Raw genomic sequence first — 22,473 nt, forward strand, 5'->3', positions numbered from 1 at the left:
CATGGAGGGGCCTTTATAGATGGCCCCATGAAGTTCTCACTAGGCGACTGCTCCTACCTGAGATGGGCCAGGCAGCCATGGACCCCTCCCCTCCCCTCCCCTCCCGTTCCTGCCCTGCCCAACCTCATTCTGATGGTTTGGCCTTGTGCATCTCACTAGTGACTCTTTTCTTCCCTCCTTCCTATAAACAAATTAAAACTCCAGTTTTTCTTCGTTTATGTTTTGGTGGCTGAGGTGGAGCATCTTTCCCCCAGTGGGTTAAGGGAGGCTGGTTGGAGAAGACAGCAACAGGAGAGTGAGTTAGGTCCCCAGTGGCATAGTGACATACACAGGGACAGTGGGAAATGGAAGCTGGAAGAAGTCCCGGAAGTAGGAGCAAGAAGAGTGACTGTCCTCCATGCTGGGTTCTGCCAGGGACTCTGGATGCGCTGAACAACAGCCATGCTAGAGATTTGAGGACGCCTCTTCTGTTTGCTTTACTCATCACAGATTCATGAATAAAGACAAACAGGGGAGCCACCTCATTGGCTTTTCCATCTCTAAATAAATCCCTTCTGAATACACACCCCCAACGTGGATGCTATGGATGCTTCTCAAGAAACAACCATATGATGCTATGATAATCGATATCCTTCCAATGACTCAAATCAAATCAAATTGAGGAGCCTGATGGGTCTGATGCTCTTCTTCCCTGGGCCTCTGTACCTTTCCAGAGCCAGGCCCCCTGTGTGTGTGTGGCCGGTGGCATGGGGGAGTTGCTTCTTTTCATTTTTGTGAGTGAAAATGAAAGGGTTCCCCACAACCAGCTGCAACAAGGATCTCTCACCCTGTTGCTAAGGAGTGGTGGGGTCCTGCTACCATGTGGTGCTCTGGCAGGCCTGGGGAGATCTTTAGGGATCTGGAGCAGCCACTGGATGTGCAGTCCTGAGCCCCTGGGATGTGGAAGTGATTGGCCGGCCACCTGGATGCGCCTCACAGTCCTACTGTCACTCCTCTTCTCTCCTTTCACTTCTGGATCCTGCTGGAGAAATGGAGCCCTGGGAAACTGTCTCACCACCTAGGACTGTGTGGAGCTGGGCACACACTCAGGAGGCAGGTGACTTCCAGGTGGTCAAAGAGAAGTTCACACTCCCTGTCCTCTGATAGTCCTACTCCCTGAAGGATCTGGTCAAGCCATTCCTTCCAGATGGCCGTGATACTGTGTCCCCTCAGTATTAGGAGGGGGGGAATTGATGCTTTCCATGAATGAAAGCTCCTAAACCCCCTCCCCTGCAGCTAGGGCTGATGGGGAATGGCTAAACCCCAGATGTCTTCATTGCACCATAAATGTGAGCAGGGAGGTACAAAGGTGTATGCAATGATATGTGTGTGTGTGTGTGTGTGTGTGTGTGTGTGTGTGTGTGTATGTATCAAAGAGAGGAGTCTGTCACAGGAAAAATACTGAGTGGCCCCAAATGTTGTAAGCGTATGCACCCCAGTTTTACAATAATAACAATCATAATACTAATAATTTTGCCATCATTTGTTGAGATCTTTTTCTGGGCCAGGTATGGTACTTTGCACATATTATCTCATAATTCTCAAAATCTCTGTGAGGTACAAGTATCAGTATGCAACTTTTCAAATGGGAAAACAAGCATGGAAAAAAAGTTGGTTCAATTGCCAAAGATCATAGATCTGAGAAGTGGCAGGGCCAGGATTAGAATGCTAGAGCTCAAAGTTCTTCTGCCATGTATCATAGAAGCGACCACTACATCGATAATGGTAACTGCCAACCGTCACAGTTCACTGGCCACATGCCAGACACATAGATTCACTTAATTCATTCTTACAAAACTCTGGATGTATTCTTATTGCCTCATTGTATAGATGAGGAAACTGAGGCACAGAGCATTTTGGCATTGATTCCCTTTGGCAAATGTGATTTGAACAGCTCCTATGTGTGTGCAGGGCACCGTGCTCTTGGCTCGGCATGGGATATGGGACTGAGTGATACGTCATTCTTACGGTCTGAGATCTATCAGGAAGGTCCATGGCCATGGCCATCAGAATGGGCTCAGGGTGGGATTCCAGAACTTGAAATGAGGGACCCTGCATCCTAGGGTATGCTAGAAAGTGGAACATACCAGGTCTCTAGAGAAGGAACCTAGGCACAGAAGCAAGACAGAGTCCTGTTGTCAGACTGAGGCCCCAGGTCAGAACTGGGCCAGCAGCAAGGGCTGGCAGAACTGGAACTGATTTATTCCCGCCTGCAGCATGGCCTCGAGGGCAGGACTCCAGAGCTAGGCTGCTAAGTTCAGATCTTCCATTCTTTAGCTGTGAGACCTTGGGCAAGTTAATGAACCTCTCTGGGTTTCAGTAGCCTCGTCTAGAAAACAGGAATCATAACTGCCCACCTCATGGAATTGTTCTAAGGACTAAATGAGTTAATATGTGAGAGGCTGTTGGAACAGGGCCGGGCCCATGGTGGGCTCTCTGGTGGGCTCTCAAGCTCTCACCAGCCGATGATCATTGGGCCCTTTGATGCTGAGTGGGCAGAAGCTGCAGGTAGGGGACAAGTTGTCCCAGTGGCAAAGAGAAGAAAATTGTAGTAGGAACTGATTAGGGCCTGTCTCTGTAGGTGGTTTGATGGGGAGGGAGAGATGAAAGCCAATGGGACAAGAGGGAATTCACATCATTAGTATAAAAGGTTGGCAAATGGGCATGGGACCCTTCCTTCTTAGTCTCCAGAGGCCAAGATGCAGGTGCCTGGCACCTGGGCTGGCTGAAAGTGGGGAATGTGTCAGGGCTGGCATTTATAGTGATGCCACTATTGTCTAATTATGGGCACAAAGAGAGGCTCCCACTGTCTGTGCAGCCCCTCAAATCACCCAGGGAAGAAATATTGATCTATTCCCAGCATTCCCTCTGTCAGCTCCCCAACCTCAGTCTCTGGCTTGGAAGAAAGACGGCTGGGAAGGGGGATGGAAGGCAGCCATGCTCTGTTGCAGTAAATCTTTCCTAGAAGAGGAGACAGCTGAGCTCATCAGCCAGTGTTGGATCAGCTCAGAAAGAATCCTTTCCAACTCCCAGAAGACCCCTCAGCAGCTTGGGAAAGGAATGGCTCACTGGGGCACTTTGTTTGTGTATGTGGGCCTGTCAGGCTGGGCAGGGGTGTCTGATGACACATTAGGACAGCTGAAAAGAGAGGTGGGACAAAAATGTTTGCCCAAGGGCAGTCTTGTGATTCCCCCACCTCCCCCCGTGCTCCCCACCCCCACACGCTTTTGAGAGCTTGTTCCAGGACTTTTCATATGCATTTGAGACCACAATTTCCTCTCCCAGAAACCCCATTAAGCTATGAGTGAGTGAGGCGGTGGGGGAGAGAGAGAGGGAAAGGAAAAGAGAGACAGAGCAAGAGAGAGAGTTTGTGTGTGCACACACGAATACTTCTTCCCCACCCGCATTCTTTTGCACATGTCTACCGTTATGTACATTCCTATGCCATACCCCTTGAACTCTCTCTCCATCAGGTCTTCCTCAACCATCCTCTTCAGGAAGCCTCAGGGCCGCAGAGAAAGGCAAAAGGGCCTAGACTTTGACTTTCTTTTTTCTCTCTCTCTCTTAGAGACATTTTGCTCTGTCACCCAAGCTGAACTGAACTGGGCTCCAGCAATCCTCCCACCTCAGCCTCCTGAGCAGCTAGGACTACAGGTGTGCCACCATACCCAGCTAATTTTTTAATTTTTTGTAGAGGTGGGGTCTCATTACGTTGCCCAAGCTGATCTCAAACTCCTGGCTTCAAGAGATCCTCCCACCTCAGCCTCCCAAAGCGCTAGGATTACAGATATGAGACTTTGCCATTCCAATGAGAATTTTGTCCTTAGCAATCTCATCCAATGGCCGCTGGAGATGTGTGTAGGGCCACAAGAATGAGAAAGGGGGCAATGGAGTGACAGGTGACCTGCTCAGGTGCCCCTCCCCAGACCAAATGTCCCAGGCACACAGCCCATGCCCTCCACCATGGAGTACATTTTCTCCCTGGCTTGCTGCTGAGCTAAAGGACCAGGGATGTGGAAACAGGAGGTGAACTAAGGCACCCCGCCACCCACTGTGGCAGCTTGAGTTTCTTGAGGCTGAGACAAACTAGGATCCAGTAGCCTAGATTTTGCCCCAGTTTCTCCACTGAGTATTTACTCAGTGCTCCTGAGCCGATGCCTTCCCCTCTGCCTAGATGAACCACAGCATTTTGGTAAATGCCTCAGCATGTTAGGAGCGCTGGAACGTTTATTCTCTTCCCTCCCAATTATCCACTCTAATGGAGCAGAACACTTACATGGAAAATCCTAAACATGGAAGATGATTTAAAAATGATTCACCCTGGAGTACATGCTTCCAGTTGCTTCTACATGTTTACCTTGCTAAAGGCATTTCGCTTCCTTTGCTGTTACAATAAGCTTGCCTGCCTTGAAGAAAAGAAGGCCACGGCCAAAGGGAAATCAGTCAAGGGAGCCTGTTTTGTCTGAAATAATGCATCTATGAACAAATGAATTGAGTATAACTGTCTTTTTACATCAGTGTTTCTGTGGAATTAAGAGAACATCCAAGGCCACTCCTAGCTTGAGTAGATTAAATTTGTCCTTGTGTTTGGAGCAAGGGTTGTGAAGTCTGTCTGGCCCATCAAATGACCAATGGCTTTTAAGGAAGGACTAAGTGACTTATGACCAGAACAAGGGAGCAGCCTGAGTCAGTCTCCCCAATGTCTACATCGTGTTATTTATACTAGCAAAAAAATAGACACAACCTAAATGTTCGACCATATGGTATTAGTTAAATTAACATCTATATGATGGAATACTAGATAGTCATTAAAATTATGTGCCAGAAGAAGGCTTAATCTCATGGGAAAGTGTTCACACCATATTATTAAAGAGAAAAAACAGATTATAAAGCAATATGCATACAATGTAGTAGTTCTGTAAGAAAAAAGTATTATGTGCATTTTAACTGGAAAAATAATGTATAAAAATGTTAACAGTGCAATCTCTGGGCAATAAGATTATACTTGACTTTTATTTCTTTTTCGGAATTGTCTTTTTTTTTTTTTTTCAAGTTTCCTCCCATTAACATGCATGTTCCCAAATCAGGGGAAAAATACATTAAGAAAAAAAGATTATCTGAGAGACCAGCAGATGTGTTTCCTGTTTCTTATCCCATGTCTATTCTCCATTTTATATTGGAGATTCAAATTCTTCAGCCCTTTCCACAACAGATACTTCTGGGGCAAGAGGCACAGAATATCTGATATCCTAAACAACATCACCAGGGTGAATTTCTCACTGACAGTAACAGCTTTGGAAAGGTTTTGTTTCTACCTGGCACTGGGAATTAATCGTACCCAAACTTTTTTTTTTCTAATCAGTAATGAGCATCTCCAAGGGGTCCTAGAAGGGTTCCAGGGGTTCATGGAGGACAATTATAAACCTTGACAGCTGCTCGGTGGGTTTTCAACCATGGGGGTGATTCATCCCTTCTCGTAAGCCTTTTCATAGCACCCTACGCTCAGAGTTTTGAAAATGTGACAAGAAAGAAAGGGGCTGGGGAGAACAATGGCCCTTCTCCTTTTATGGAAGGATGATGAAGGGAATTGGGAAGAACAAAACTAAGGGACTAAGACAATTCAGCTTTTTTTGTCTGGCTCATAGGACCGTGTTCCCCATAGAGTAATGCCCAATGAGTGGAGGAAGGGAGTAATAAATGAGTTCATAGAAGGAAACAGCTGGGCTGCTGTAAAAGCTCCTGCAAAACAGATAGGCCTGGCACATGCCATTTCTGTCACAGGTTTTAAAGAACCTATCTAGCTTTCAGCTACTCCTCATCACCACCTCCTACAGAAGCAGAGTCAAGATCATGTCTCTTCCCATCGTAAGGAAACAGCACTGTGAATGTTCCAGCTGTCCTGAAGTCACTAATCCCATCAGGGGCAGACATTGGCAACACACCCAGAAGGTGGTGGGGAGTGCAGCTGTCCTCCTGGCCGACTGTTCCAGCCAGTCACCTCTGCTGCTCCAAGGGTGCCACGTTACCTAATTCTGGTTCACGGTCAGATGGCGGCTTTTCTCGGCCAGCTTGTCCTTAGAAAATTCGTTCCCTTGTTGTATTGGAAAATTCCTCTTGTGCCTGTCATTGCACACATCAGGAGACCAAGGTTTCCATTTTCTCAGAAGAAATTAGCCAGCTACTGTCATTGACATGAAGCCTGTTCCTGGAATTTTTTACTCCTCCTCTTAAAGGCATATTCTGGAAGAGGCAATCTGAGAATGGGGCCCATGCTCTCCTACAACAGATAAATAAACTGAGGCTAGGCCAGGAGCTGTGCACCGTCTGGGGGAACCATACCCAGTGGGGAGTGGCCAGATCAGTCCCAACACTGAAATTGTTTACTATCATCCACTCCTGGTTGTTAGGGGACATTGAGGATGACAGGATAGAGAGTAGGGAAGGAAGGATCAGCCAAGGAACATTTTCCCTATAAAATGAGACTCCCACTACTCCTGCCCTTGTTAAGACTTCATACACTATGGAATACTATGCGGCCATAAAAAGAACAAGATCATGTCTCTTGTAGGAACATGGTTGGAGCTGGAGGCCATTATCCTTATGAAACTAATGCAAGAACAGAAAACCAAATACCACATGTTCTTACTTGTAAGTGGGAGTTAAATGGTAAGAACTTATGAACACAAAGAAGGAAACATCAAACACTAGGGTCTACTCATGGGTGGAGGGAGAAGAGGAGGGAGAGGAGCAGAAAAGATAACTATTGGGTACTGGGCTTAATACCTGGGTGATGAAATAGTCTGTTCAGGAAACCCCTGTGACACAAGTTTACCTATGTAACAAACCTGCACATGTACCCTCCAAACCTAAAATACAAGTAAAAAAAAAAAAAAAGGACACAGATGTAAATTGACCCTGATGGAGAGAACTCTACTCTATCCTTGCCAGGTCACAAGAAGGTGAGATATTTACTTTTCAAATGATTGATGCTGAAGTGGAAAGGACTGTATCTCGGGGGCACAAACCCAAGAGAGTAAATGAAGATCCTACTGCTTCAGCTCCGGGGATTTGTTAAAGTGGGGACCAGCTTAGAAAAATAGATGGCCGTCCTAGAGACCCATGGCAGTCTCGGTCTGATTTTAAATCTAAATTCTCAAGTACAAGTAGCTTCCCAAGAAGAGAAAGCTACTTCTACATAAAGAGGTGGTATCAGTAGGAACTCCTTAAGCCTTACCTTTTTATTATTGATGATGATGAAGTGAAGCTTCCTGTTGATATCATTGTCAGACCAAGCACAGCACACCAACTCAAACCTCATTCATTCATTCATTCATTCATGTGTCCTTTTAACAGATGTCTACTAGACACCTTGTATGTCCATGAACCAAATACCATGCTTAAGACCAAGGATTCAGAAATGTGTTAGCTGTCATTCCCCCTCCAGGAACTCTCAGCCAGGAGGAGATGTACTCAGGGAAAAGGAGAAATCACAGTATAACCATTGTAAAATCCTTTCTGATAAAATCGCAGAGTGTCTAATACCCCTGTTCCACATACATATAAAGAAACTAAAGTGTGGAGAAGGGAGGAAAGTCCCGAATTTAGTGTGTAGCAGATCCAGGAGTAAAGCAAGCATTCCTCGGTCTGGGGTAAATCCCACCAGGACTGTGTTGAGACCCAAATTCCTCTGAGTCCACGGGCCCCTTCAAGTCAGATGAAATTCCAAACAAGCCAGAGCCTAGCTGAACAGTTCCACGGTGCCGGGCTCCAGTGTGTTCTGGAAGGTTCTCGTGGGCTGTGCCTCCAGAAGACGGAGGCGGGGAGGAGCCCCACAGGCCCAGGGCAGTGTCAGGTTCCCCCTTTTCTGTCAGCAGGCATGGAAGAGCCTTTAAGAAAATGGAGTATTATTATTATTTGTTTGTTTTTACAGTGACTCAGTCTGTAGTAACTGGGTTAAAGTCCGCTTTGAGAAAAGGAGAACAAAAGACCTCCTGTTAGTGCTGGAAGTTTGCCTCTTAAGATATCACTGAGAGGAACTGGGAAGAAAAAAAAATCCCCAGCAGGGCAGAGGAAGCTGCAGGCCTTCAGGAACACAGCAGCACTTTGGAAAGGAAAACACGGCCGACTTTCATCTCCCGCGCCGTATCTGAGCTGGCCGCTCCCTTTGCCGCTGCTTTACGGCCCACTGCGGTGCTGACCGTCGGACATCGGCCAGTACCCTATTCCCACACTCTTTGAACACAGGGGGCTGCCAGGAGTTGTGGTAGTGTGGGCATATCTCCATAGCCAACCAACCCCAGGCTGAGGAGGAGGGAAAGGATGTTGCCATACCAAACATACTACGTGCTGGACGTTATTCTAACATTACATATCATAACTCATTTCGTAAACACCAAGGAGGCTAGCATCCTCCTTCTCCAGCCACAGCAGAAGTTGCGCAAGGTGGAAATCTGGCCCTGCCCTGTTTAGGAAACTCATTGCAAGTAGAGAAACCATGGGGTGAGTAGGCTCCCAAATGGGTAGGACCAGATTGCTAGGTGGTCTCTTCCAGGTTGCAGACTCAGGCCATCTGACTCTAAGACCTAAGAACTTAATCCTACTCTCTTCAAATGAAAACAGAAAGTCAGAGGAAGACAAGAAAGTTTTTCTTCTCACGACCTCCCATCAGATCAGCCCCATCTACATTAAACTTGTACCCGTGTCCTTCATCAATCAGCTCAGTAGAAATGTTATTCTCACCCTTGGCCACCCAGATCAGGAAATCGGTCTGGACCATGAGTGACATGCTGGTGTTGGCCTTCTTCACCCTAATTATAAGAAGCTGGAATGTTCCCCTCCAAGGCTATGAAAGAAGGATGGAGACAAGAAGGAAAAGACAGAAATTCTGTGAAAGTCTCAGGTCCTTCCTCCTTTCAGAACCACTTCACATAATCCTCTTCCTCCCCAGGGGCTCCCGAAAGATTAGGCTTCACTTGCAGGTCCCAGGCCCTGGCCCTGCAGAGTGGTTGGGCCTCTGGGGTCTCTCAGAAAGCCTAATCATTCTGTTTTCTGAACAAGTCATAGTTTTGCTGACTTCTGACCAAACACCCATCGAAACCCAAGAATGGAAGTGTGATTGTGGTCATCTATACCCTGTCCCCCTACAGGACTCCCTGTCCCACTGGATGCATAAGGCAGGTGTGGGAAAGCTACCTGATGGCCAAGATCATTAAGCAGCGGCCCTCTGATTTTCTGTACAGCTACTCAGTGACTTGGAAGGGATTCTTTGCACTAACAAGCAATGCCTCCACAAACAATGAGTTGAGGGGAAAGACTCAAAAGAGGCTGATACAATGCTGTTTGGGATGTTTCTCCCTTTGGCTGGCCTCAGGGGACTGGGCCCGTCATGTAATCACTGGAGATTTAGGGCCTAATTAAACTCTGGCATTGGGCCAGCATGCTGGTGGCCCCTTGAGTTTCCCATGTCCACCCATGTCTAGGGTATTAAACTCTAGACTGGGAATGTGTACTGCTTAACTGATCCCACAGGAGCCAGCCCTCATTATCCAACAGGCTGGGTATCGGCAGCCCACAGGGCTCGGCACTGGCAGGTGCAGTCCTGGGGAGGACTGCGTGCCTTTAGGTTAACGGTCCCTACATCTGCACCCGCTGGGGCCACAGTAGAGGGCTTTGTGGATCACCTCTGCCATTGGGACCCCTGGCATTTCCTTCCTTTCATGGCCTGATAAAACCCAAGCTCTAAGAGTTAGCAAACTGATACCCTTTAATCATGCCTTATATTTATAAAGGCCTTTGTCCAGAGAACTCCAAGTGCTCAAAAATGTCAATTAATTCACTCTCCCAGCCTCCTTTAGGGAAAAGCTGGTGGCAGGTGTCATCATCACCACCAGAGGTGGCCAAATCATCTTCTTAGTGGGCTGTCCTGGATATTCTTTGTGTTTAAAGAGCATTTTGCTTCTGAGCACGTGGTTGGGTTTTGCACAGCCTGAAGCATAAGGATTGAGGTATTTCCTTACTTTACAGCTCTAGAGAATTCTTGTGTGTGGGTACCCGTGAAACACAAACTGAGTGACTGCATGCTTTCTTGAGTTTGGAAATTTTGTTATTGTTTGGTCTCAGCATTTGCTGGTAGTAAATAAGTAAGCAGAAGTAAGCTGCTTAAGTTCCCATGTAGTCCAAGACAGAGCAGACAAAAGACCTGGTCCCCAAGCCCCACACCTAGCCCCAAGATCCCTCTGGGATTATCTTGTGGCCACTCTCTGAAGCCTTGGACCCTGTAGTTGATCTCATAGCCACGTCTCACTAGTAACTTTTTTTTTGGTGGGGGGTGGGTCCTGGCAAGAGATGGGTGATATAGGAATGGCCTAGCTGCAGAAGGAGGACAGCCAGGTAGGACATCTGCCTGGCTCTCCTCCTTCCTGGCCACAGACTAGCTTTGTGACCTTGGTTGGCAGCGTCATTTTCATGTCGGCCATAGTTTCCATGCCTATAAACAGAATGATGATACCTGCCACCAACTTTTCCCTAAAGGGGGCTGGGAGAGTGCATTAATTAATGTTTTTGAGCACTTGGAGTTCTTTGGAGAAAGGCCTTTATAAATATAAGGCATGATTAAAGGATATCAGTTTGCTAACTCTCAGAGGAAGTACTTAATGGGATCAGGCCTGCATATGTTGATGACTGAGTTTCATTCTTCATTCAGATCTGCACAGGGCTCCCATCACTCAGCTCTGCCGCCATTCATGTGGTATTCTCCTGTTCTTTCATTTCTATATACTCATAGTAGGGGGCCCACAAATGCTGCCCTCCACATGCAGGCCCACTACCTCCCCTCCCTCTTGTCAAACCCAGTGGCTTTTCCTCACTCTGCATTTTCCTTGTCCTTTCTGGAACATGACACTGGTCACTACCCCTCCTCACCCTTGAAAGTCTTATTCTGTCATTCCCACAAGCCCAACAGGTCTAAACTGAAGTCGTCATTGACCCCAAACCAATTCCCATCATTACTGCCCTATTTCTCTTCACCATTCTCATGGTCCTGGATTCCAGGTCTTCCTCTCCACTGCCACCCCCTCTGTGCAAGCCTTATTGTCCCAACCTGCTTGGTCCTTTGAAAAGCCCATCCCTGGGCAGAAATGGGATGTGTGTGTCCCTAAACTGCCCCAGAGACCTCTCTGCACCGCATTTGACCTCTGGCCCTCCTGTTCCCTAACTGGCCTTGGTCTCCTGCTCCCTTCCGTGGGCCACTCCAGTTCTTCCCACCATGTGACCTGCCTTCCTGCTTGTCCACCTTCCTGTCTGGTCCCCAGACTCAGTTTCTACTCTCCCTCCCAGCAAGCTGTCTCAACTGCCTGCATTCCCCACAGGACACAGACACTCATATAGATAAACACACACACTGACACACAGACTCATGTAGACATGCAGCAACACACAGACACTCAGACACAGACATACTCATGTGGATATGCAGACAGGCACACACATGCAGATACACACAAAGACATACAGACAGGTACATATACACAGATACACACACAGACACACACAGACAGATACACAGGCACAGAGACACATATACTGGCATAAGCATACACACACTGACACACACACATGCGCAAACATACACACACAGTTATGATGTTCACACAAACGTAGACATATGTTCACATACCCCTCCCAGCATTCTGACTGGCCCAGCTGACCTCCCTCACCCACTCTGAACAACCAGCTCTCCCTCCTCCTGCCTTTGTCCAGTCCCATCTCTATTACTCAGGGCTCTCCAGAGAAACAGAACCAACAGGGTTGGATGCGGATAGATGGGTGGGTGGATGGATGATGGATGGATGGATGGATGGATAGATAGATAGATAGATAGATAGATAGATAGATAGATAGATAGATAGATGATACATGATAGGTTGATATTAGATGATAGAAAAGCAAATAGAGTTTAAGAAATCGGTTTATGCAATTGTGGAGGCTGGTAAATCTGAAATCTGACCTCAGTCTCTTCTCTTAAGGCCTTTGACTGATTGGACAAGGCCCACCCACATTGCGGAAGGTAATCTGATTACTCAAAGTCTACTGATGGAAATGTTAATGTCATCTAAAGAATACCTTCACAGCAACACCTAGCCTAATATTTGACCAGATATCCGGGTACTATGACCTAGGCAAGTCAACACATAACATTACCCATCATGCTTTTCATCTGGTCAGCGGTGCTCATATAAATCTCCTGAAACATTGCTCTCACCACAATGCTTCCCTGCTCTAAAACCTAAACACCCATATGCCTGACATGCAATAGGGACAGATACATATTTGTTGAGTGAATAAATAATGAGGAGCCTTTGGGATGGGCTACACTCTGCTCAATGCAGCAAACCATTTTGAGGGCCCAATGTCTGGAGCTGAGGATATGACTATCAAAGCTGCCCTTACATGTTCCTCTCCTCTCCCTCTAGTGTCTCAAGGCCAGAGTCCGAACCTCAGACATCTCTAATCCCCCATAGTACCCAATGGAGTGCCTTATATGGATTAGGCCCTCAATCACTTGTGGGTTAATTTTATTCTCTTTATTGATCCCTATATCAAATTTACCTGAAATATTATAGGTTTTTAGGGCGTCACTTATGAAATCATAAACTGTATTGCCAAATCTGCTTCCACTTTTGTTTTTAAGGCACACATGCAAAGAGCTATTTCCACAATCAGGAAGGGTGGAAATAGCTCAGAACACTGACAGTGGTCTGTAGGGATGGGTGGCTTCTATGGGATTTTTTATACTTTTCTGTGTCTTCCAAATTGTCCTCTGTGACCACCTGTTGCTTTTACAACCATAAAACATGTTATCTGTTTTTTTCATTTATCTTTTCGATTTGGGGGTCTGTTCTCAGCTCTTTTTTGGGGTCCCCATCATGCCTCCTGGCTTCCTTTTGAAAATAAGGCGACCCGAGACTTCCTTGTAAAAGTCTGTGAGGTCATAAAAGGCCAAGTTAACTGCAAATGGTTGTTCTGTTTTAATTCTGTTGAAGTGTCAGGTAACATGGACTTATAATAAAAGCACTTGGGGAGTTAATGATTACTGCTGTTGTCAAGCTGTCCCAAAGACGGAGAGGGAGCCTGCACATGCGGCGTCTCGCCTTGGGCCGCTCCTTCAGTGTATCCAGCCCTGCGGCCGCCCTGGCCCCCTGTCCGCATACTGTCAGGCTACCTCCGTGCCAGACGACCAACACCCAGCCACAGTGGAAATGACTGTTCCTTCAACTTTCTTCAGCCCCTGCCTGCTGGGGTCTCCAGAGGGAAGCGTTCACTCTAGCCCAAATGAAACAGAGCTCCAGAAAAACCACAGTGGAGGCCACAGCGGCCTCAGGCCCTGAACTTTGTATTTCTTAGCCCGCCAGGATTGCTGGCTGCTGGGTGTCATGTAACTCCCAAAAATGTGAAGGGAAAACCAAAGAGCCTGAGAAGCGCAGACATCTCCTGGCTGGGGAGTCCGTCTAGAAAGTCGCCTTTCATGGTGAGGCCAGGTGCACACGAGAGTGGCTGGAGAAGGTGGGGTGAGCCCCGAACAGGGAGGCCCGGCCCACTCCCAGGCTGAAACTCCAAGAAACTCCCCCTGCACAAGGCCACGCCAATGAAGTCCCCTTCCTTCTGGAAAGGGTCCTACACAAATTGCTAGGGTTTCCAGTGTGATATTTGACAAGTGCAAAGGGCTGGAAATACTCTAGAGATTTTTCAGCTTCGTACAATTATCGGTGGCCACTGAGCCCATCTCACCTCCTGCAGTGTCCCGCCAGTGGCTGCACCAGCCAGGCGGGGCTGCCTTTTGTCCCTGATCCTGTCAGCCCTTCAGTAAAGTGTGCTTAACCAGGTGCCCCAGGAGAGCAGGGGGCCAGCTCCATGTCCTCATGGGTGTGCAGCCCCTCAGCCCTTCCTCGGCCCTGCCCATTAACAGCTGTGACCGCAGAAAATGCCCCAGCGGCAGCGCCATGGTCCCCGGGGCTGCCCTCCTGCCTCCCTCTAAGTCATCGAAGGTCAAGGTTGGAGAAATCTTAGTGCCCATGGGCCCTCCTCCTCACTGATGAGCAGAGCACTGGCTCAGGCTCACTGAGGACAGGGCCACGCTGCTCTGGTCTCATGTACTTTTGTATTCTGGGAGCCTAGCACATGGTAGGGCTCCCTGAGTGGGTGGTCAGCGAGTGAGTGAGTGAATGAATGAGTGAGTGAACTAGCTCCTGTGTTCTTGTCTTTTCTTCAGAGTGACACTTTGGACAGGTCATGTTTACTCCATCCCCTCAGCTTTTCAGTAAAACGAGCCCACCAGTGTTCATTTCCTTCATATAACCACTGGCATCAAGCCAGCAACATTGTGGCTCCTCAGACGCCCACCGGTGTGGCCAGGGCGGTGCTGCAGCCTCCCTCGCTCCAGCTCTCAAGGGAGGCCTCACTGACATCAGCCTCTGCATTAGTTTCTTATAGGGCTGACTTGGTCAAGTTTTACTTAAAATAACAGAAATGCACTCTTTCACATTTCTGGATCCGAGAAGTCCAAAATCAAGGTGTCACAGCAGGGCGGGTTCCTTCTGGATGCGCTGAGGGAGAGCCTGTGTTATATGTAAAATATTTATTTAGAAACAGAATGCTCGTTCCCTGGTGCTGCAAAGAAATAGCACTCAAACATAAATTTAATTCTCTCAGCAAGGCCATTTTTACTTTCTGCAGAAAGGGTGCTCATCGCAGATGGAACAATGGCGAGAGTACACTCGAACAAAGGAGGGAATCAATTTTTATTCCTCACACAGTTTGTCCCTGCTACTGTGTCTTGTCTCCATTGGCTGGAGCCAGACCTCACAATCTAAACTAAAACCCGACTGGCTAACAGTTTAACAAGAAGGGAAACTTTGGAGAGGAACTTTTACTTTCTACAGCCTGTCCCAGGCCTCCTCTAGCCCCTGGTGTGCTTGGGCGTGCACCTCCATCTGCACATGTGCTCTCTCTTCTCATAAGGACAGTAGTCAGATTGGACGAAGGGCCTACCCCACTCCTGTGTCTTAACTAATTACATCTACAGCGACCCTATTTCCAAATAAGGTCACGTTCTGAGGCTCTGGAAAGGACATGAATTTGGGGGGGACACTATCCAACACAATACAGCCTTCCTGCCCCCCTGCAAAGTTTCGTCTTGCTCTCCACCCGCCCCTAACCTCTGCACCCTTTCTTTAGCTGGGGGTGGGCTTCTGGAATGCAGTCTCATTCACCCGCTAGTCTAAGTGTGGTTGGTAGGTAGATGGTAGGGGACACGCTGTCTGTGCCACTGTTTCCCGCCAGGGACATAGACACTCTCAGGATCCCTGAACTCTGAAGTCTAAACTGTCAGTCAGTGTCCCCAGCAGAAGCTGCACTTGAGAATCACCCGGGAGCTTTTAAAACACAGTGTGCCCTAACCACACTCCCAGGAACTCTGGTGCACTTGGGCCAGGTGGGACTCTGGCATAAGTATTGTTTGAAAGTTCATCAGGTGATTCTAAGGTGCAGCCTAGGACCGGAACAACTGTGTAAGATGCTGTGAAAACAGCTCCATCTCACCTTCACCAGGAATATGAGCAGCTCACTGCCTAGTGAGGCTCGAATACCCATTAGGAAGAGCCAAGCCAGGCTTCTCAGGGTGGGTTCCCTGGCAACACTTCCCAAACTCTCCCACCAAGCTCCCAGGAGGCAGGAGGGAGCAAACACATACTCTGCAGAACCGGAAACAGATGGCAGCAAGCACCATGTGTCCTTGAAGTTTTCTGGTTTTGCTTTTAAAATTGGAATTTTTGCATCTTCTTCTACAATATCACCATCTTGTTTTACAACCTAAAAAAAGATTTCATTATGTTGACTTTTTTTCCTCCAAAAATATCTGAGTGTAGAAATGAGGCTCTGGAAAGGTATGCCATGTTTAAACTGTGGTTTTGTATGGTCCTTGACACACCATTGGGTTCCCTGGGGTTCCTGACTTTGAAAAACCCAGCCACAAAGAGTTAAAGAGGGTGGGAGCCAATCTGTTTAACCTTTGGAAGGAATCGCATCTTAGACGAAAACCTAGGCACAGAGAAGTTAAGCAGCTCATTCAAGATGACACAGTTTGTTATTAACTGAGTCGGAACTGTACCTCAGGACCCACCTTTCCCACTGCATTGATCTGGGGCAACTGCTAATTTGCTGTGTGACCTTGTCTAGTTCTCTTTATTTCTCTGTGTCAGTTTTCCTACCCATAAGATGATGATAACATCTGATCCACCCAACTTCTTCAGTAGTTGAGGAGGCTCAGGTGTGTAGAGGCATGTTGAAATTAGGGAGTGTCACATGTAAACTGTGGCATGTCATGTGTAAATTATGGAGTGTCATATGTAAATTATAAAGTGTCACATGTAAAAACAAGGCGCCATAATTTAAGTCCAGCCTCACACTTCTAGGTGAGGCACAGTGATTGCAGCAAGAGTGACTTTTCCAGGGTCATGCGGGCAGGCCACTGAGGGAAACACAGTGTAGTGCACCCAGCCCCTCTGAGCCCGTGGAGAGGCTTAAGTGAGCTCCAGTGTTCCAGTTCCAGGGAAGGCTGAGGCCGGGAGCTCATGCCAGCACTTCTGTTTGCTCTCCATTGGTCCCAGCTTTTATCTGCCCAGCACCAGTTTGAAAACAACCTTCTTGTCCCAATCCTGAGAGTATCCTTTCGAAAGAGTAAGTCATGGAAAAATGCGTGGCAAACAACAACAATGCCAGCACCTTCTTTCTCCTTTCACAAGGCCACAGAGACCGTCCCCCACAGCCCATCTCTTCCAGAGGAAGTCTGCGGCCAGCCCTGCTCCAGACCCCTCCCTTGCCAGCCCAGGCCCATGAGGCTCCTCAGCCCACGTCCGCCCTTTTCTGTTTACACTGGGAGATGAGCTTCTGCCGAGCTTAAGTGCAGTTCTGGCCCTTTTGTTTGTTTTTAAGTCAAGTTACAACTTTGCTCCTGGATTTATTGCAGATTCCATTTATCTTCTTCTTCCCGGGGTCTCTGCACAAAGCCTTTGTGCCTTCCTCTTCTGCTGTGGACAAATACCATGGGGCACCAGGAAAGGACGGGGAGCACACAGCCCCGGGGAGGCGCACTCTAAGGAGGGCCAAAGCCATCCTGCGGGGTGTAGGGAGGAAGACGGGGGCTGGCAATGTAGGAGGAGGGGCTGTCGATTACCCGGGAGGACAGGCCTGGCCCTGCCTCCTGCCCCTTCTCACACAGGCCTCCAGAGGAATGAAGAGCCAGGCCGAAAGGCAAAGAAATCCCAGACCTCAGGGGTAGGAATCAAGAAAGGAAGGTTCTGGTTTGAGTGGAAGGAGCCGGTGGCAGTTTCTAGCCAGGGGTGGTATGAGGCCAAAGGTTCTGAGAGGCCTAAGAAAGGACACCTAGGTCTGCTGAGGGCGGTAGGCCTGAGGGTTGGGCACAGCGCATGCCATGGGAGACCACCCCAGGTGCAGCTGGGCACCAGCACAGTCTCTCAGCTTCCCTGCCCTTCTCTTAGGCCTCCCCAACCCTCTCCAAACACCACATTTCCAGAAACTGCTGATGAAGAGCAAACAACTCCAAACTGAAGCTCACCAGGGAGAGAAAGAGAATCAAACTGAGCTGAACAAATTGCGAGTGGGGCGTCCAGCTGTGCTGTTGGCTTGTCTCTCTAAGAGGGGAAGTGCTGAGGGCCTGTCCCCCACCACCACCCAGAGTCCTTCCCTAGTGCGAGTTCCCTGGCTTGGGAGCACGCAGGAGATGCTCGGCTTCAGAGGGGCCTTGCTTGAGCGTGGTGAGGAAGTCCCGGGGCTGTGAAAGAGGAAATGCTGGACTCTCCCTGCCTAAGGGCCTGACCTAGAATGGGGCTTTAACCTCCCTGGAGGAGGAGAGCAGCTGCAGGTAGCTGGCGGCTGCAGAGTACTCCTGGGCAGGCTGCAGGGCCATGGGTCAGTAGCTGAAGGAGCCACCTTTCATGCCCTCCCCTCAGCATCACAGTTCCCGGGCATGAAACGCATCAGCACCTCAGCCCAGGCCCTCAAGGAGTGGGGTTAAGTGAGCATGAACAGAGCAGGCCCCCTTTGCCTCTGGGAGCCTCCTGGCTTCCCAACAGGTGCTATTGCTGAATGAAGAGGAGGGCTGTCCACAGCAGTTTCCCCAGCCAAGGCTCTGGGCTCCAGCCCTGCTGGTCCCTCTTCTTCTGTCACCCATCAGCTCTGCAGCCGGCCCAGATACTCCCTTCTCCATGCTGTGGCCCCTCCTCCGGGGCCCCCACTTCTCAACCTCTGCACTGGTCTATCTGTCACTTACCTGCCTGGCTCCCTCAGACACCTCCAGCTATCTACCCTGAGACCTTGGCTGCTGATGTCCACTCTCTGGCCGCAGCTTCCTCCCCTCACCTGTTCCTTCTCCTGCTGTCACCCTGGCTCTTGTGCCCCCGCCTCTCCCCCTAGAAGCTTCCCTGGGCTCCCTTGCCCGCCTGATCTCAGGCATTCAGCACCCTCACTCTCAACTTTACCCAGGCCTGCCCCGAGGGCCCCTCATGGCCATCCACTCCATTCACTCCAAACCTTCGGCTGCCAGGCCCCAGAGGAGGTGCGGCTGCAGGCCCAGCACAGGCTGAGTCTGGCTCTCCCCTGAGGCCACTGTCAGTGGCCACTGTCACTCTCCTTAGATGCCCCAGATCCCCACCTCTACCTTCTACCTGCAGAATCTCTCAGCACGCCCCTTACTGAGCAGGTCCAGGCCTTCCCACAGGGCCCCTGGAGTCTCCTCTCACCCCCCTCAGAGCTCACTCACTCACACCACCAGCCTTCCTTCCCTCGAGAGCAGAGGATGTCCCCACCTCCTTTGCAAAACTAACTTCCATACCTGGGTGCAAATGCAACAGCTCCTGTGTCTTCCACACCAAGTAGCCGCCGTCCTCAGCCTGGACTGGAAGCTGTGTGGCAGCAGGATCTCCAGTGCTTCCAGTGCACAGCCACAAGCATGGCGTCCTCTTCCTTGTCCTAAAAGGGCTTCCCTTAGACGGCTTTCTCTCAGCACACCATCTCTGCTCTTGTCCCCCTTATCACACACTTCTCACTGGGTCCTTTCACCTTCATCTTCTCCAGCCCTGGCCATCGGCTGCTACTGAAGGCCGTTCTCAGTGGCCCAGGAGCCAACCCCCTAGCTGCCTCCTCAGAGTTTCTGGGCTTCCCACCCACCCTTTGCCTCCCCTCCATGGGTTCTCCTGGTGACTTCCTGCCAGGCTTCCATTTTCTCTCCATCCCCGTGCTTTTTACCTGCTCCTCTGCCGGCCGGGCCTCCTCTCCCAGCACATCACTTGTCTCCTCCGCGTCCACATCTTCAGCCAGTGCTTCCATGAGCCCGCGATTTCCAGCTCCCCAGATCCCCACATTTCTACCGGCCTACTCTGCTGGCCGTCTCTGCTTAGACACCCTGCAGAACTTCTCACGAAATTGAACTGATCATCTCCTCCCCAAACCTCTCCTTAAGGTTGCTTGTCTCTTTCTGTATTTCTACCCTCCCCACTGCCCAGGCTCAAAACCCAGCATTCTCTTCATCTCTTTCTTCTCTGTCTCCCTGCATGTCTGGTCAGCCTCCGGATGCCTGAAGGAGCTTCTGCACTATTTTTCAGATCCCTCCCACTCCGGTGTTGCTATCTGAATTCAAACCCTTTCCTTCTCCTCCCTGGACCTTACCTCTCAGCCTTTGGGCCTCGCTTCCCGTGGTCTCCCTGTCCTTGGACACAGAGCCCATCAGAGTGGCCTGTCTCCCTTTTAGAAACCCATATGAGCTCCACACGCATGTGGCTCCCCTGCCAGGAACAGGCCTCCCCGTCTTCCAGTACAACCTAACTGCCGCCACTTGCCACTCAGCAGATGTTGCCTGAGTCCCTGCCATGTGATATGTACCTGTGCTCACACCATAGCCACCCGCTGCTCACTCCCAGAACTGACCCTTTGCACCTGCCCAGTATTCTGGTCCCTCTTTTTGTTCACCTGTTTTATCTTCCAGAGACACCTCCTGTTCTTTACATCCATTTCCACCCATCAGCACCTTATTCAATCATACTCAAGGCCTACCTCCTCCAAAGGTGAAACCAATTTCTCTCCTGCCTCATTTTCCCTTAAAATACTGTTCATTCCCTATTATAACCACATCTGAATGTGTGTGTGTGTGTGTGTGTGTGTGTGTGTGTGTGTGATCTCCCTAGTTGTGTAACCCTGCAGGCCATGAACAGTTATTATTCAATGTTGTTTCCTACACATCTTTAATAAAAGTTTGTTGCATTTAAATCAGATCTTATTCTCTCATTTCACAGTTGTTAGAACTGTGGCCAGAGTCAGCCCCAGGTCAGAATGCTGGTCAGCAGCAGACTCACGTCCCAGCCCTACCTTCCTGATACCTGATGTGGTGCTCAGAAAAACAAGGAATCCCAGGCTGTTACCCAGTGTCTCCATGTGCCCTCCACAGATGCACTCAACTGTCCTGTCTTCTGCTCTTCCTCCTACAAACTGGGCAACTGGAATCAGTACAGAGACTTTGGATGAGCATCCAGTGTAACCCAGCCTAGTTTTTCACCACGACTTCCAGATCTACATTTAACATCTGACAGCAACTATAATTCTACTTTCTGAACCTCCAGGGAAATTGCTTCGTTGTCCCTTTCAGCAAAGGATGTCATGGTTTTACAATGTCTCCAGTGAAAAAGTTCTTCTTCTCTACATCTTCCTCCCACTCCTACAACCCTTGATCCCCACGTGAGATCTCATTTCCTCCAGCTGGGTCTTCTGCAGAGTGATTAGAGCTTCAGCCCTCCTTGCAGCATCTCTATTGTAAAAGGATTGCTGAAGCTTATTAAGCCTTGCAGCTCCTAGGAGGAAAGGTACCATATAGAAATAAAGCAAATCAACAAATTAGTGTGTTTTGTAGAAGCTGAGTAGGACTCCACCTATCTGCATGAGTGTGCACACTGTGCAGTCACACGGGCAGTCTCAAATGGGAATTTGGAAAAAGCTAAGCTTTTTCACTTGAGAAAGGTTTACATATTCTTTGCACCTGGGCACACACAGCACAGGCTGTTCTCAGGACTCCCACCAGATTAGGCCTGGGACATCACAGAGCCTGTCAGGTCCACGTTTGCTTTCTAGTCTCCTTGCTTCCAGTCTAGCTGTGGCCTGACTCCAAGTCCAATGTAAGATTTTTTTTTTCAGCAGTAAGGAATCGGTTCATTCACCTGTACGAAAACCAGTGGGAGGATCATGCATAAGGCTCATATCCTTGCTGTGAATTTCAAAGGACTGGCTAAGTAAATAAAATTATCATGCCAACCTGAGCTGGCATAGATTGCATTGATTGCTGCTAATAGCCAAAATGGACATTTTAAAAGTGCTCTACACTGCGTTCTACACAACTTGGGACAGAAAAATAGCTGTTGCTCTTAAGGAGCTGATGGTCTCCTTCAAGGGTAAGCTGGAACAGGCTGACCCAGGAAAAGGCACTCCCAGTTGAATGCTTTCGCTTGCGTGGGAAGTCCAGCTGTCTCAGTGGGGCCCAGGAGACAGATTGACGAGGGACGAATTCCTGTGTTTGTGATTGGGCTTGAAAAGTCTCCTGTTTGTAACACTCAACTTGTAGAAGAGCAGAAAGAATTTCCAGCTGTCGACAGGATGAGGGGAGCCCTCCTGATTCTGTCTGGGGATGTGTTTGCACTCCAGAATCTGCTATCCTTCCTCTTGCTATCCTTCCCGGCTACCACATCAAACACCTGGTCCTATGGGCCAGCTCTGGAACAAGATAAGATGACTCTTTGCCATCAAGGAATACAAGTGGCCAAAGGACAAATATTGTGTGATTCCACTTACATGAGGTACCTAGAGGAGTCAAATTCACAGAGACAGAAAGTAGAGTGGTGATTACCAGAGGCTGGGGTGGAGAGAGGGGAACGGGGAGTTAATGTTTTATGGATACAAAGTTTCTGTTTTTCAAGATGAAGAAGTTGTGGAGATAGATATTGGTGATGGCTGGACATCAGTGAGAATGTACTTAACACCCCTAAACAGTACAGTTAAAAATGGTTACAGTGATAAATTTTATGTTATGTATATTTGACCATAATTTAAAAGAAAAAAAGGAAGGAAAGAAGGAAGGGAGGAAGGAAGGGAGGGAAGGAAGGAGGGAGAGGGGAAGGGAGGAAGGGGGAGGGAGAGAGGGAGGAAGGAAATGCAAGTGGGAACTCAGCCCTGGTCACAGCACTGCTAGGAAAAGATAGGTGACTCTTTATCTTGCTGTAAAGAGAGGTGTGTGTGTGTGTGTGTGTGTGTGTCCCTGCAGGAGTGAAAATGGACCCACAAACCACATGGTTAATGAGGTGAGCATACTGGACCAAGCTATTT

At 48.8% G+C, this 22,473-nt stretch overlaps 1 protein-coding gene across 5 annotated transcripts in view; it reads left to right on the plus strand.

Annotated features, from left to right (window-relative positions):
- Window positions 1-22,473, plus strand: part of RAD51B (RAD51 paralog B) — a 909,884-nt gene that overhangs the window by 767,451 nt on the left and 119,960 nt on the right. The window contains exon 11 of one of the 5 annotated variants that reach the window (XM_063697920.1): window positions 20,400-22,203. The exons of 2 other annotated variants lie outside the window; for them this stretch is intronic. In XM_063697920.1, coding sequence (XP_063553990.1) covers window positions 20,400-20,641 — 242 coding nt within the window. In that variant the 3' untranslated portion in view covers window positions 20,642-22,203. Of the gene's footprint in view, window positions 1-3,607; window positions 6,757-20,399; window positions 22,209-22,473 lie in introns of those variants that run through there. 2 more of the 5 variants (XM_063697921.1, XM_063697922.1) reach the window with 2 other exon arrangements.

Source organism: Gorilla gorilla, chromosome 15, assembly GCF_029281585.2.
Source record: "Gorilla gorilla gorilla isolate KB3781 chromosome 15, NHGRI_mGorGor1-v2.1_pri, whole genome shotgun sequence".
Taxonomy (NCBI): Eukaryota; Metazoa; Chordata; class Mammalia; order Primates; family Hominidae; genus Gorilla; species Gorilla gorilla.